Source organism: Mirounga angustirostris, unplaced genomic scaffold, assembly GCF_029215605.1.
Source record: "Mirounga angustirostris isolate CCGP_5_RB_7025 unplaced genomic scaffold, mMirAng1.0.hap1 SCAF_2, whole genome shotgun sequence".
NCBI classification, from domain to species: Eukaryota; Metazoa; Chordata; class Mammalia; order Carnivora; family Phocidae; genus Mirounga; species Mirounga angustirostris.
In genome coordinates, this window is record NW_026991710.1 from 75,736,562 (window position 1) to 75,750,671 (window position 14,110).

Sequence of the window (14,110 nt, forward strand, 5' to 3'; positions counted from 1 at the left end):
GGCTCAGTTGGTTAAGCGACTGCCTTTGCCTCAGGTCATGATCCTGGAGTCCCGGGATTGAGTCCCGCATCGGGCTCCCTGCTCGGCAGGGAGTCTGCTTCTCCCTCTGACCCTCCTCCCTCTCATGCTCTCTGTCTCTCATTCTCTCTGTCTCAAATAAATAAATAAAATCTTTAAAAAATAAATAAATAAATAAAAAATACAGATTGTAAAAGTTATTTGAAAATATTTGAACTGGGTGCTCTTTTACTCATTCTGATTTTAGGATCTGTCTGACTGCAGGTAATCACACATAGCCTCCAATTTCTACAGTTGGCTTTAGAAAGCCAAACATAAATTGCAGTAAAGAAGTGAGAGATCTCTTTCTACTGTTTTTCTCTATAGCGAATAAAAAGGTATACTTGAAATGCATCCAGATATGTCTAAGGGATAATATAAGTGCACTCATACGTCCATTAAGCCAAGGACAATGTATTGAGAATAAAAAAACAGATATTTTAGATCACAACCATTCGATTATATGTTAGTGATAAAAAAGTGCTGGAGGTATTATAAAGAATAAAAAGATGATTCCAGCCATCAAGGAGCTCAAAATTCCACTGAGGGAATTAGACAAGTGAATGACTAAAACCTAGAATAATGCCCCAGATAATGAGTACCACAGAAGATTAAGTTGAGAAATGCAGCAAAAGCAAACTCATCACTGTCTGGCAAGTGCTTTTGCAATTCTAATTTGAGGAAATTTAAATCAATCAATATATGCAGAAAAATCGATCGTCCCCAGAGGAGACGGATCTCTTAAAACTACTTCTTTTCCTCAAAGAGATTGTGTTTTAACTAAAATGGCTTGATAAAAAGTTTGATCCTAAAATGAGAATTTATGAGCTGTGATCTGTAGTGAGTTGAATTCCACCCCCCTCCCCGCCTCACCCAAATGAAACAAAACAAAAAACAAATGTATCCACAGATTAATCCCTGGAACCTATGAATGTGTCTTATTTGGGGAAAATGTCTTTGCAAATATAATTCAGATAAGGATTTTGAGATGATGTCATCATGGATTATCCAGGTCGGCCATATGTCCAGTAATAAATATTCTTATGGAGGAAGGTAGAGAGAGATTTGATGGAGGGAGAGGAGGATATGGCCATGTGAAGACAGAGGCAAAGCTGGCAGTTAAACAACCACAAGCCAAGGAATGCCTGGAGCCACAAGAAGCTGGAAGAAGCAAGGAAAGCTTCTCCCCGAGAGCCTTTCAAGAGAGCATGACCCTGCCAACGCTTTGATTTCAGATCTGTCCCCTGGAACTGTGAGAAAACAAATTTCTGTTCTTTTAACCTATTGAGTTTTTGGTTGTTACAGCAGCCATAGAAAACAAATCATGATCTAATTTGCCCTATTTTCCAAAGTAGAGATAATTTTGCAAGTGTTTCAGTCGGGTCCAACCAAGATGAAAGTGCATACAGAAATGCCTATCTGAATTACAGTAGAGAAACATTTTTTTTTTAAAGCTTTCAGATAAAAAGGAAAGTATTGGAAAAAGGAAAGAATATCCCTCATGTATGTACAACTGCCTACTGCCTTCTAGAAGCCTTGGGTGTCCAGTCAATTTCAGAAGCAAAGGTGACCATTAACTGTCCCTACACCATATGTTTCAATTATTTATTGCTGTATAACAAAACACCCTAAAATTTACTGGCTTAAAACAAAAACTTTATTCTTAAAGATTCAGTAGGTCTGGTATTCAGGCAAGACTCAATAGAGATGGAGCACCTCTGCTCCACGTGGTGTTGACTAAGATAGCTCAGTCGGGATCAAAAGGATTCAAGATGGTATCACTCACATGTCTGGGGCATTGGTGCTGGCTGTTGGCTAAGGTCCCATAGTTTTCTTTCATGTGACTCCTTTTTCTTTCCACATAGTCTCTCATTATTCAGTCTTCTATCCTAGTCTTTTTTTACTTGATCGTTGGCTTCCCAAAATGAGAAAACAAAAGCTATAAGATCTCTTAAGTCCCAAGCCCAGAAATCATATATCATCCTCTCTGCCTAATTCTACTGGTAAAAGTAAGTCACAGAGCTAACTCAGATTCAAGGAGAGGGGGAATGGACTCTACCTCTTGATGAAAGATTGGTATGCATTCACAGGCACAGGAGGAATTATCTGTGGCCATCTTGCAGACAGACTTCTACACAATGGTCTGCTTTTTCTATCATTTTCTTTAATGAGATTTGATCCTTTCTCACGGATATCTCCATTCTTTAAATACTGAGTACTTATTATTTATGCCAGTCTTTTAGGAATTAGTAACATACTACCTAGGGGAATTGGTTGTATTTTTTTTCTTTATAAAATTTTTCTGCTTTGTCATTTCAAAAAGATAAATTCTTGGAGAAGAAAGATGATGTTCTATGCATCCTTGTACCCCATAACACTAACACAGCAGGTATTTAATAAATATCTTTTTGATTATAAATGTTGAGTGATGGGAAAATAATGTATTTAAACTATGCACACTATTGCATCAATGTCCACTAGATTATTTATTGCTAAATCTCTTGCAGGTCATTGTGATCAGTTAGTCCTAACCTCTTCCAAATACCCTGCCATTCCTCATGCTTATCATGTGTGTGTGATTATAGCTAATAATTGCCAGTGGAAGTATATATGGGGAAAGTATTTAGGATCATTAATTTTAAAAGAGTAATTAGAAAAACATGTAAATCCATAAAGAACTCTTTTTTGAAGTATGCTAGAATTTCCAAACATGCCTGATTTATGGGAGTCTCAATTGCATAAATGTTTGCAATATTTTGCAATGAAGTAAAAATTATTTTCAAAGCTGATAAGAATGCTCAGAGGCATAGTCAATCATTTGATGATTCACAGTTCTATGAAACTCCAGCACTCCATCCTCATTTTGAGCCTAAGCACAGGCATCTGATAAAGAAGGAGCCAGAAAGGAAGAATTACACAGTGACCTAGACAATAGTGTCATGTCAGCTTTAGCATCAGATCAACTGATTGCAATGGCTGATTGTACTGTTTATGGCAAGAATTATTTGGAAAATTTGAATGAGTAATCCTCTCTTGATCATCACAGGAATGACTCTTGGTATGAATCCAGTCATATTAAACAATTACAGAATCACAAAGCTAGAAAGGATTTTATGAGAACTAGCTGATTTATTTCTTACCTTGCAATAAAACCCACATGCCACAAAATACTCTAGGCAACTGAAACTTAATCTTTGAGAAAAATAAGACCCATTCATTCATCCAACAAATATTTATTATTTGTGAACTGTCTAGGTGCTTGGTATCCATTAGTACACAAAACAGGCAAAAACCTCTGCCTTTGTGGAACTTGTAGTTTAATGGGGCAATAAAAAGGATTCCATGGGTTTCCCTTTATCAATATCAGTAATCCTTGTTGGCTTTATATATATTGGATGTTGCTTTGTTCGTATTATAAGAAACTATCCACAAAATAGACCTAATCACTAATAGTTGTGAGAAAAGAGTTTAGAATTTATTTGCATCAATCCCTTACTTGAAATAAAAACTAGGCCTTCAAATGCCCAGTCCAACATTCTTTACTTTTTGCCCACTTCTTCAAAAATATCTTCTTTTTCCTACATTGATGTAGTTATAGAATGCATTCACAAAACCTAGCACAACCTCCATATAACTACCTATAAATCTTTTGGTTCCATATGACAGAAACCCAACTTGAATAGTTGAGGTTAAAGGAAAGAGGGGGTGTGGGTTAAGCAAATAAATTTTAGTTTTTCAAGGACCCCAAAACACAAATAGAGCTACTCCTAGGAAATGAGCACTCAGACACCATTGGGACTGTCCATGTGCCCCTTGCTCTATTTTCTTCTGAAAAATTATCCTATTGATAGAAGTCAGAATCACCTAGTGGTTTCTGGTGCTAAACTGCCTGGGTTCAAATCCTGATGATTTCACTTTTGAGCTGAGTATTCTGGAACAGGTCAATAATCTTTCGAATCCTCAATTTCCTCATCTGTTAAAATTAGGATAATTAATAGTATCCACCTATAGGATTATAGCAAAAAAGTAAATTAAATAATTTCCAGGGCTTTGGTACAATGCCTGCCTCATAGGAAGTCTTCAATAAATGCGAACAGTCATTACAAAGTAAGAAATGTCAAGGGCGAGCTGGGGAGAGCTGAGCTGCTGGGTATGGGAGTAGTCAATTAAGACAACAAGCCAAAATGAACATCAATTAAGCCTTTATTCACTTAGGAAAAGAAAGTTGGAAAGAAGGTCCTGGCTCCCCCAGTGTCCCTTATTTTCATACAGAATGACACCAGGTGAGAGTCAGATGTATCAGCACATATGGGGGAATTGTCTCACTGCTGGAGCAAACCCTGAGGCTCCTGCAGTTTTATGGACCAGTGCAGGTGTGAGGAGGAAGGCAAGGAGAAGGGAAGGGCTAGGAATGGAAAAATATCAAGTCAGAATACCAGAAAGTGTCTTCAAGGCAATCCCCTCCCTCAGCCAGAATGTTCTCAGCAGAGGCTCCTAGGGAAAGGCCTAAGGCCAAGGCCCAGATAAAGAGGCCTCTGAATGGAGGCTTCTGGGCTAAGCAGGCAGATATTGCCTAAAAATGTGGCCAGCCAAAGGGACCTGAGTTCTGGACTACAACTCTCTTCAATATAAAGCCATCCTAATTACCTGTATTCAGGCCTAAAATATCATTCACAGATTTTTGGCCAGGAGCTGTACTCTTTATGAGGATTCTGCATTGTTGAGAAAGCTTTCCCCTCCTAGATGGGTAATGTTTTATCCCCTAAAGTTTCAACACTTCATATTTCATGGATATTTTGTGGTTTTCCTTTTAGTGAGATAGTGTAGGTACATGTCTTAAAATGAGTCTTGGAATATAAGAAATACCCATCATAGGTTATGTTTTACTCTTATTGTTGTTGTTGCTATTGTTGTTGTTGTTGTTGTTATATAATTATTCAAATGATAGGACTAACATAACAACTTATTTTATTCTCTACAGGGTTAGGTAATGTCATCATTGCTCATACTGAAGGCTTCTGAAAAATCATCCCTTGATCTTATTATGTAGAGCTTATCCTCTCTGTACCCAGGAAGAATGAGAGTTGCAAATCTACATTCCCAAAAACAAACACAAAAATTTAGTAGCTGGCAGCATAACATCTTGGCTATCTACTGAGATCTTCATTTAAGGCATTGTTTAAAAAATAATCAATAATCACTACAAGATGTATGAAGTTTCCTGTTTAAAAAGCATCTAAATTTGTTTTAGTATTCAATAAAAATGGAAGTCCCACTTTGTGCCAGGAATTATGTATTTAAGAAGGTAGTGGGGAGGGGCGCCTGGGTGGCTCAGATGGTTAAGCGTCTGCCTTCAGCTCAGGTCATGATCCCAGGGTCCTGGAATAGAGCCCCACATCGGGCTCCTGGCTCAGCCGGGAGTCTGCTTCTCCCTCTCCCTCTGCCTCTCCCACTGCTTATGCTCTCTCTCTCTCTGTATCTCTGTGTCTCAAATGAATAAATAAAATCTTTAAAAAAAAAAAAGAAGGTAGTGGGGAGACAAAAACAGTAATTTTTCCTGACTTAATGGAAACTTACAGATAATTAGTACAATAAATGTTAATCTATGAAGGAGAGGAACATGATACTACATTGGAGGGAACAGAGCTAACCTGGGAGGTGGGGACAGGTAGTCAGGGAAGGTTTACACTAACCTATAGATGTTTACATTGAGATCTAAAATATGAGTAAGAGTGAATTCAGTAATTCATTGAAGAATGGAAGGTGTCTAGATTCCTCCACTCAAGGAAAACTATATCATCAAAACCACTGTTTCTCAAATTTAGCTACACTTTAGAATCATCTTGGAAACTTTTTTTTTAAAGATTTATTTACTTATTTGAGAGAGAGAGAGCACACACACCCATGTGCAAGTGGAGGGCACAGAGGGAGAAGGAGAGAGAGAATCCTCAAGCGGACCCCCCAATGAGTGCAGAGCCCAATGCTGTGGGGCTCGATCTCCCGACCCTGAGATCATGACCTGAGCTGAAACCAAGAGTCAGCCACTTAACCAACTGAGCGACCCAGGTGCCCCATCTTGGAAACTTTGGAAAATACTGGTGTCTGGATTTCATGTCCCGAAATCCTGATTTAATTGGCATGGCATATAGCTGTGGCATTGTTTTTGTTTGTTTTTTTGTTTTGTTTTGTTTTCACTCCCAAGTGGTTCTGATATACTTCAGTGTTTGAGAAATAATGTTTAAATCCTTAAGGCAGGAGGAGTGTGTCTAACTCAAGAAACTGAAGGAAAATGAGTACGGTTGGAGTTCAAACACTGAGAGAGAATGTGGTGTGACAAGAGATTGTGAATGTAAAGTGTGACAAATCACACAGGTCTTGGTTGGCCACATTAGAAGTTTGGTCTTTCTCTTGATAACAATGGAAAACTGTGGAAAGATTTTAGACAGAGGACATCATTTTTAATTTATATTTATGTTACAGCATAGAGTGAAGATTGTAAAAGAGAAGCAATGGAGTTAGCTTGGACTAGGATGGTGGCAAGGAGATGGAGTTAAATGGATTTGGGAGTTTGTTTTTGGAAGGGAAATTGGCAGATTGGCAATGGATTAGATATGTGTGGTTGTAAGACAGATTTGTTAGTTTTTGGCTAGTGGGAGGATGGATGGTAGGGGGTAGATTATGAGTTTAATCTTTTAGATATTTGAGGTGACTTTGAGTTATCTAAGCAGAAACATTGAAGAGATAGTAAAATATAAACAGATGTCCAGGCTTCAGATTTTAGATTATTTGGGAAAAAAGATCTACAGTACAATAGAAATGCTTTAAGTTAAACTTTTTAAGTGTTCGTTAACTTTGTAATTTCAAAAAAATAAATATTTTACTTATGCAAAACACTGTAATAGGCACTGGGCACACAAAGATAATTAAGATGGTACCCCTGATTATTTAATAGACAAGGAAAGAAAGAGAATTCTAATGTGGTTTTAAAATGAAGATTCCCCCGTTAAAACATCTCGAGATAGCAAAGAATGAAGGAGAGGAAAATCCAGCAAATTTTATCAGGTTGTAATCACTAAATGAGAAAATATTATTAGAAAAAAATCTGATCAGAAAAAAAGGAAAGCTAGTAGAATTTGAGTGAAGGGAATCACCCTGAAGAATTACAAAAATTGGCAAAGGTACAATATGATAATAGGACACGATCTCAGGGGATGTTTTGCTTTTTCATTCAGTTTTGAACTGGAGAGACAAAAAAAGGAAAAAAAGAAAAAAGGAAGGAGAAAAGAAAAAGAGGGAGAAGAAAGAGGATAACAGGAGTTTTAATGAATGCATTCATTTATCAGATATTTATTGGTACCTACCGTGTTCTAATATATCAATACTATGATAAGGGCTAGGGGTACAAGAGTAGACAAGGTAGGCATCATTCTGACTTCACAGAGTTTATAACCTCCTATCCTATTTAGAGCAAGAAAAATAAAATTGCTTGTTTATTTGAGAAAGTATCCCTAGTTAGCTTTTGTAAAGGAAGCCAGTAAAAATGATGCCTTCAGGCGTCAGGCGCCATGTCTGGCCAAGAAGGTGGCAAGAAGAAGCCCCTGAAGCAGCCCAAGAAGCAGGCCAAGGAGATGGACGAGGAAGATAAGGCATTCAAGCAGAAACAGAAAGAGGAGCAGAAGAAACTCGAGGAGCTAAAAGCGAAGGCCACGGGGAAGGGCCCCCTGGCCACAGGTGGAATTAAGAAATCTGGCAAAAAGTAAGCTGTTCCTTGTGCCTGAGGCAATGATGATCCTTAATTCCATTCCTGTTTAAACATCTGAATTCCCTGTCATAGCATCTGTTGCTACCTATAGCTGGAATGAAGTGTTGTGTTAGATCCTGTTGTACATTTAAGAATAAACTTTTGTAAAAAAAAAAAAAAAATGATGCCTTCAGTCAATGAGGTTAAGTAGCCATTCTATGAGACTGCATTCCCTGGGTGTTAAGGCAAGTTTTAGAGCAGGACTTCTCAATCTTGGCTGGAGGTTGAAATCACCTGGAGAGCCGTACATAAGACTGATGCCTGGATCCCATCCCTGGAGATTTGGACTTCATTGTTCTGGGTTTGTGCTGGTACATAGGAAGTGTTTAAAATTTTCAGGGGGTTCTAATATGCAGCCAAAGTTTGAGAACCACAGCTTTAGAGGCATGCTTCCTCACTGAAACTAGGAAGGGACTCCAAATGATGAGGCTGAGCAAGAAAGAAGAGTGCTGATTTTATAGGAATGATGATAATTAACACTTCTTTAGTCTTTAGGTGTCAAGAACACTTCTAAATACTTGATATATATGAAGTCAGTTAAGAATGCCACCAACCCTGTGAGGAAGTCGCTTTTACTGTGCCCATTTGAGAGGTGAAAAAACTGAGGCCCAAAGACACATGTGCAGCAAGTGTCAGAGTAGGTGCTTGAACCTAAGCAGTCTGGTTCTAGAGTTTCTGATCTTAGCCACTATGATATACTGCCTCTAGATATAGTGTAACAGTAATTTTACACCAAGAAGAATTATACAAGAAGGGAAAACTTATAATAATGGTAAAATATTATTAATCAGCTAAATGCCAGGTGATAACTGAGAGTAATTATTATGGCTGCATGAAACATCTTTGAGCTATTTTTTTTTCATATCTATAGCTTCTCATGTTTATATTCTTCATTTGTGGAAATCAGCTAAGTTCATCTTATTTTACATGTACATTGTTACATGGTACAGAAATTTTGTTTGCAGCAGCAATATAGGGAAATGGAAGCAGTGGAATCAGGGGATATTTTTTTCTGATTTCTTTTTCAAAGACATTTTCTCCTAAAGAAAACTCAAGAGCTAAGGCTATTTCACATAATCTAAAGAACGTCTACTTCATGGTAATGACCAAGTGTAAGAATAGACTCTTGGGAGGAAATAATCATCCCCTAGGGAGCAAGTCCTACAAATTGAACCTGTTTTACAGGTGGAAATATCACCAAAAAAAATATTATTGGAGGGATTACTGACACACCACATGCCTGTACATATCAAAGAAAAACATTCCAATTTAACTCTATAAAACATGTATCTGAGCCAACCTGCCATATGTATTTTTTACATTTTCTATGCCATTATAGAAGTAATATCTACCAAATAAATGCTGTGCATTTCTGAATGGTTAGCTTTTGGCTACTTTGCCTATGCCTTATTGTTCCTTTTTTTCCTTTGAAGGCTGAGAAAGCAAATAAAGGAAATGCAGTGGCCAGCAGCCCACAGCCTGCAGTGTGGTGGATAGTCTGTGTCCTGCAGCTGGGGCTTCCATACTATAGCCAGGCTTCGTTTGTTCCATATGAATACAAGCTAATAAATGTAGGGAATTCCATTTGGTATTCAATTAAGAGCTCTCTTGACTCCTGTGATTAAGGCCTATGACTATTAAGCGTAAAATTAAAGTTGAACAGTTCAGCTCTTTTTTGACATTATAACACTGCCTGAAAAATAGTGATGCAAAACCAAGTCAAACGTCATCCTTTAAAGCCCCTGAACAAATGAAAAGAGGAAATATTGAAAGGAAAAGAGTAAATATCTAAAACTTGCTCATTTGCTAATGACGTGACACATCATGTTAGGAGCCTATTAGTGTCCTCATGCAAATACAGCAACCATTTTGTTGAACACAAGATATTACATTGATTTTAACAGAGAGCGACAAGATTATTATTGCTAAAGCTCCAATGAAGGGGATAATTAAAGCATTAAGCATCTTTAAGGTTTTAAAGTGACTTTCAGCAATAACCAGATAATACTATAGGAAATCGATATACTGTAATTGAAAGGAATTTGAATTGGTCTTTATTTTTTTAATCCCTTCTAAATTTTCTCTAGACTGTCAGACCATGGGAGGTAGTGAATCTTGTTTTGCCATCAGCAGTATGACTTTCTGTAAATCTCATGTGCTGCAGGGGCTACTTTTATTATTTTTTTACTTAGAAAGTGTTCAGCTGAATAGAGAGTATTATAAGATTCTGTGTGCATTATCTTTATTAGTCTCTGGCCTCATTGTTTAAAAAAAGGGGGGGCCAAAAATAAAAATGCAATCAGACAAAAACAACCTTCTCCACATATCCAGAGAAATCAAGTTAATAGAATTTCTAACAATGAAACCAGAGAAATTGTTAGATAAGCCTCACACTTGAACTTAAATAAAATTCTTCTAGGCTTTTTTTTTTTTTTTAATCAAACACTATGCCTGTCAATCTGGATACACTGCAAGGAATATGACCCATTGTAGATACAAATTCATTTTGAATCTGTGTGAACCTAACTCATTTGTATTGCTTATTATTGGAAAGACCTATTACAATCAAACAGAAAAGCTTGAAGGGAACCTCAGGGAGATGAGTGGCTGTGAACAGAAATTAAGGAATCTTAAAACTTGAAAAATCCTTCAAAAAGATGTGAATAATCAACATTTTCTCTGTGTGTTTCTGTTGTTTATTTCCTCATTTATTTCTGGTGTACATTTTGAGAAGCATCATAGACCTTATGATGAATGAGATGTGTTCCACACTTATCTGTAGTAATTTGGTGACACAAAGTAGAGATTTCCAGAAATGTTTTTGAGAATCTCTTGTCCATTTCATTTTTCTGTTACTTTCCTTATTCTACTCAATGCCTCTTGACTGATTAAGTGGATAAAAGATAACACAGTAGAAGGAGCACAGTCTCTCAATTCTCAGTTTCCCCTTCTGTAGAATGGAGATAATAATGTTGCCTTTCTCATTGTATTGTTTTGAGAAGTAAATTAATTAATATAAGTAAAGACCTCAGAGGATTATATACTATGCATTATGTACATGTTATAATTTCTTTGATAAAAATGATGATGATGATGATTTGCATTTTTAATTGTATTGCCAAAATGTGAATTCACCAGTTGTTATATTGAGGCAGCTACTTAACAATTCTGAGCTTTAAGTTTTTGACTAAAATATAGGAATAATATTTTCTCTACTTACCTTAAATAGATATTTATGAAAAAAATTCATAAGCTATAAAACAGAACTGTAATTGAAAGCACTGAATCTGGACTTTTATTTTTTATTTTTTTAAAGATTTTATTTATTTACCTGAGAGAGAGAGAGAGAGGGAGAGAGAGTGAGGACAAGCAAGGGAGGGGCAGAGAAAGAGGGAGAAGCAGACTCCCTGCTACACAGGGAGCCCGATGCGGGGCTCGATCCCAGGACCTGGAGATCATGACCTGAGCTGAAGGCAGACGCTCAACCGACTGAGTCACCCAGGCGCCCCAAATCTGGGCTTTTAAAAGCACTCGTTTAAATCCTAGTTTTATCTCTTAGTAGTTATGTGACTTTAGTAAGCCCTTAGTTTCTATGTTTATAAAATAAAAATTGTAGCAACACCTTCTCCTAAAGTTATTTTGAGGCTTAAATGAGATCAAGTATAAAGAGCTCAGTATCATGGCTAACACTTAGAAATTATTCCAAAAAATGTAAAAAAAAAATAGTTCTATTCAATATAGGAAATAAGTATTATCTTAATTTCTGAATGATTTCTTTGTTTTGCCCCAGTTTGATATGTAACAAGTGGATATATTTTATTTCTAGTTTTCCAGATAATCTGTATTCTAAACATTCTCTACCTCAAAATTCATCTCTGAAATTCCTAGCTCTTGGTGTCCATAGCTAATATTCAGCCAACTTTAAGTGTTAGAGTTTGTACATATGAACAACTGAATTAAGTAAAAGGTGTTACCAATCCTAAAAATCCCAGCTGTTATGATGAAGAGAAACAACTTTACAAGTACTATCATCAAAAGACACGTGAGTCAAATAGCAAGCCACGGAGGGGGTGGGGTGAGGAGAGAGAGAAAATAGAAATGGAAAAAATCATCAGGCAGAGGAGAAAATGATGTCTTGTAATATATATGAGAAAGAACTTGGCCAAATTTTTTTTTTAAGTGAGAAGAAACATTATATATGTACACATGATATATATATACAAATGTTTAAGTTACGGCCCACGTCTGAAGACAAATATTTTTATTGTTATTTCAAAATCCCAAATGTTTGAGTGCCTTAGAATTTTTAAACCATTGACTATATTTAGTTATGTTTAAAGGAAGATGTAATTAAGAAGCTAGAAATTATATATGTTTAAATGTTTGTCCAGAACATTGTTGAAACAAATTGCTCAGCAAGTTTTATTGTTATTCCATAGTAAATATTTTGACTAGTCAATCACCAAAATGCTATGGTCAAGTTGGCATTAATAGATGTCATTTATTTAGGCAAACTGACAGTAGATTCACCAAGGAAGACAAAAAAAGAAATTCTTGTATTTACTTTGGTAACTTAGCCATATTTACCTTGAACAACATGATGTCCTAAAAGCTACTCATTAAGCTTAGAATTAAGTAATAGAACTGTGGATAGTGTAGTAGGTCTTCATTTAATGTCATAAACCACCTTTTCCACCAGTATTAATTTAGTCTAAGAAAATAAAATCTTCTTGAAAAAGTTACTAGAAAAAGTGCACATCAAGGAATGTAATTGAGCATAGACTGGTTGACCTGAGAAGAGAACAAAAAGCTCGAAAGAAATTTCATAAGGTTTTAAATTGGGCAAGAGGACTACACTATCTCTGATAATTAGACTTTCAATACATTTGGATTTGCTAATTGGATCTAAGTTCTAATGAGACTTTTTAGGAAACTAAGAATGATATCATTATATGAATTTAATGTGCTTTTATAGTTGAAACCTACAATTAGCAGCCCTTTCCAAATTGTTTTAATACAGAGAAAGCTGGCTTTTTGTTTATATTGTGACATCCCTTCTCTTAAGATATATTATGTATATTTTAGGTTTCTTAATTAAACACCTCTTGGGGACTCAAAGAGAAACTTGAGTTTTAATAGGAAGCACCTGAATCTGTTATTTGTGAAGGAGACTTGCCAGTATGTTGCCAACTTTGGAAGCCACAAACAAAATGCAATACAAGAAAATAAATCAGTCTTCAGGAGGAAGCAGCACAAATAACCAGGTGCCCCTATAAACCATTCAGTCAATCAGAGCAGTCTCCAAATATGACGGAAGATCTGTTACATTTTTAAAGCATGCAGATATGGAATAGGTTCCCAAAAGTGAAGGCTCATGGATCTAGTATCAGAATTGATAGCACGGCATTTCTTCCCAAGATGTGCATTACAGCATTCTTTTTGCAGCTTTGCTCCTTGGATTATCTGCTAATTCAAGTCATAAGATCTCTTTTTTTCTCCTTATTTCGGAATTGAGAGTCATCAGTTTTTATCCTGTTGTGATTTATAGGCAGCTATTTTAAAACTGGGAGCCCTCAGATATGGATATTTGGAGATCATGACCTGAGCTGAAGAGATAAGAACTACATGAGGATGTAAAATTTAACCAGTATTTGGAGTGTAAAGAGCAGTGAATCATTGCAAGACTTTAAGGGAAAGGCTGCTGCCAAAATATTCCAAGGAAATTGATAGCACTGACAAAAAAGGCAAATTATATTGTTGTATGTACTGTGAATACTTGAAAACAACAAATAGAAATGGGAAAGTTTTTATCTTTGAGATTCATATTTCTAAGGCCATATACATGATTTTTCCCCTCAAATAAAAGCAGAAACCCTTCTAACTGTATTAAAAATCTTGTAGTTTTTTTCCAATAAAGGCAGTGTAATATCTAATTAAAACCATCGAAACTATAAGAAAATCTAACTTGTGCAATAATTGATATATTAAGAACAGACATTATACTAGAATTATATGTGCTATTATTTTTCCAATTAGTGCATTGTAGGGACTAAGTTATTGGTGTATTATAACTCCTTATTAAGTCGATGTCCTTAGTAGAGTCTCCTAAAGCATATTGGATACTGTCATATGCCATATAATGATTTTTAAAAGCAGGAAATGGAATTTCTGATTGCTTCACTTGCTATTAAAAAAGAAAACTTGTGCAGGACCCTTCCTATACCAGTTATTCCAAGAGGTATCACACAGCTT

General features: G+C 36.2%; 2 protein-coding genes across 2 annotated transcripts in view; both read left to right on the top strand.

Moving 5' to 3' along the window:
* The window catches only part of GRID2 (glutamate ionotropic receptor delta type subunit 2), a 1,408,631-nt gene that overhangs the window by 1,056,557 nt on the left and 337,964 nt on the right, over positions 1-14,110 (top strand). The window lies entirely within an intron of this gene.
* LOC123848389 (translation machinery-associated protein 7-like) lies at positions 7,616-7,978 on the top strand. Its single transcript, XM_045880749.2, has one exon. It carries the CDS (start codon positions 7,623-7,625, stop codon positions 7,815-7,817), a length of 195 nt encoding a protein of 64 aa, XP_045736705.1. The 5' UTR covers positions 7,616-7,622; the 3' UTR covers positions 7,818-7,978.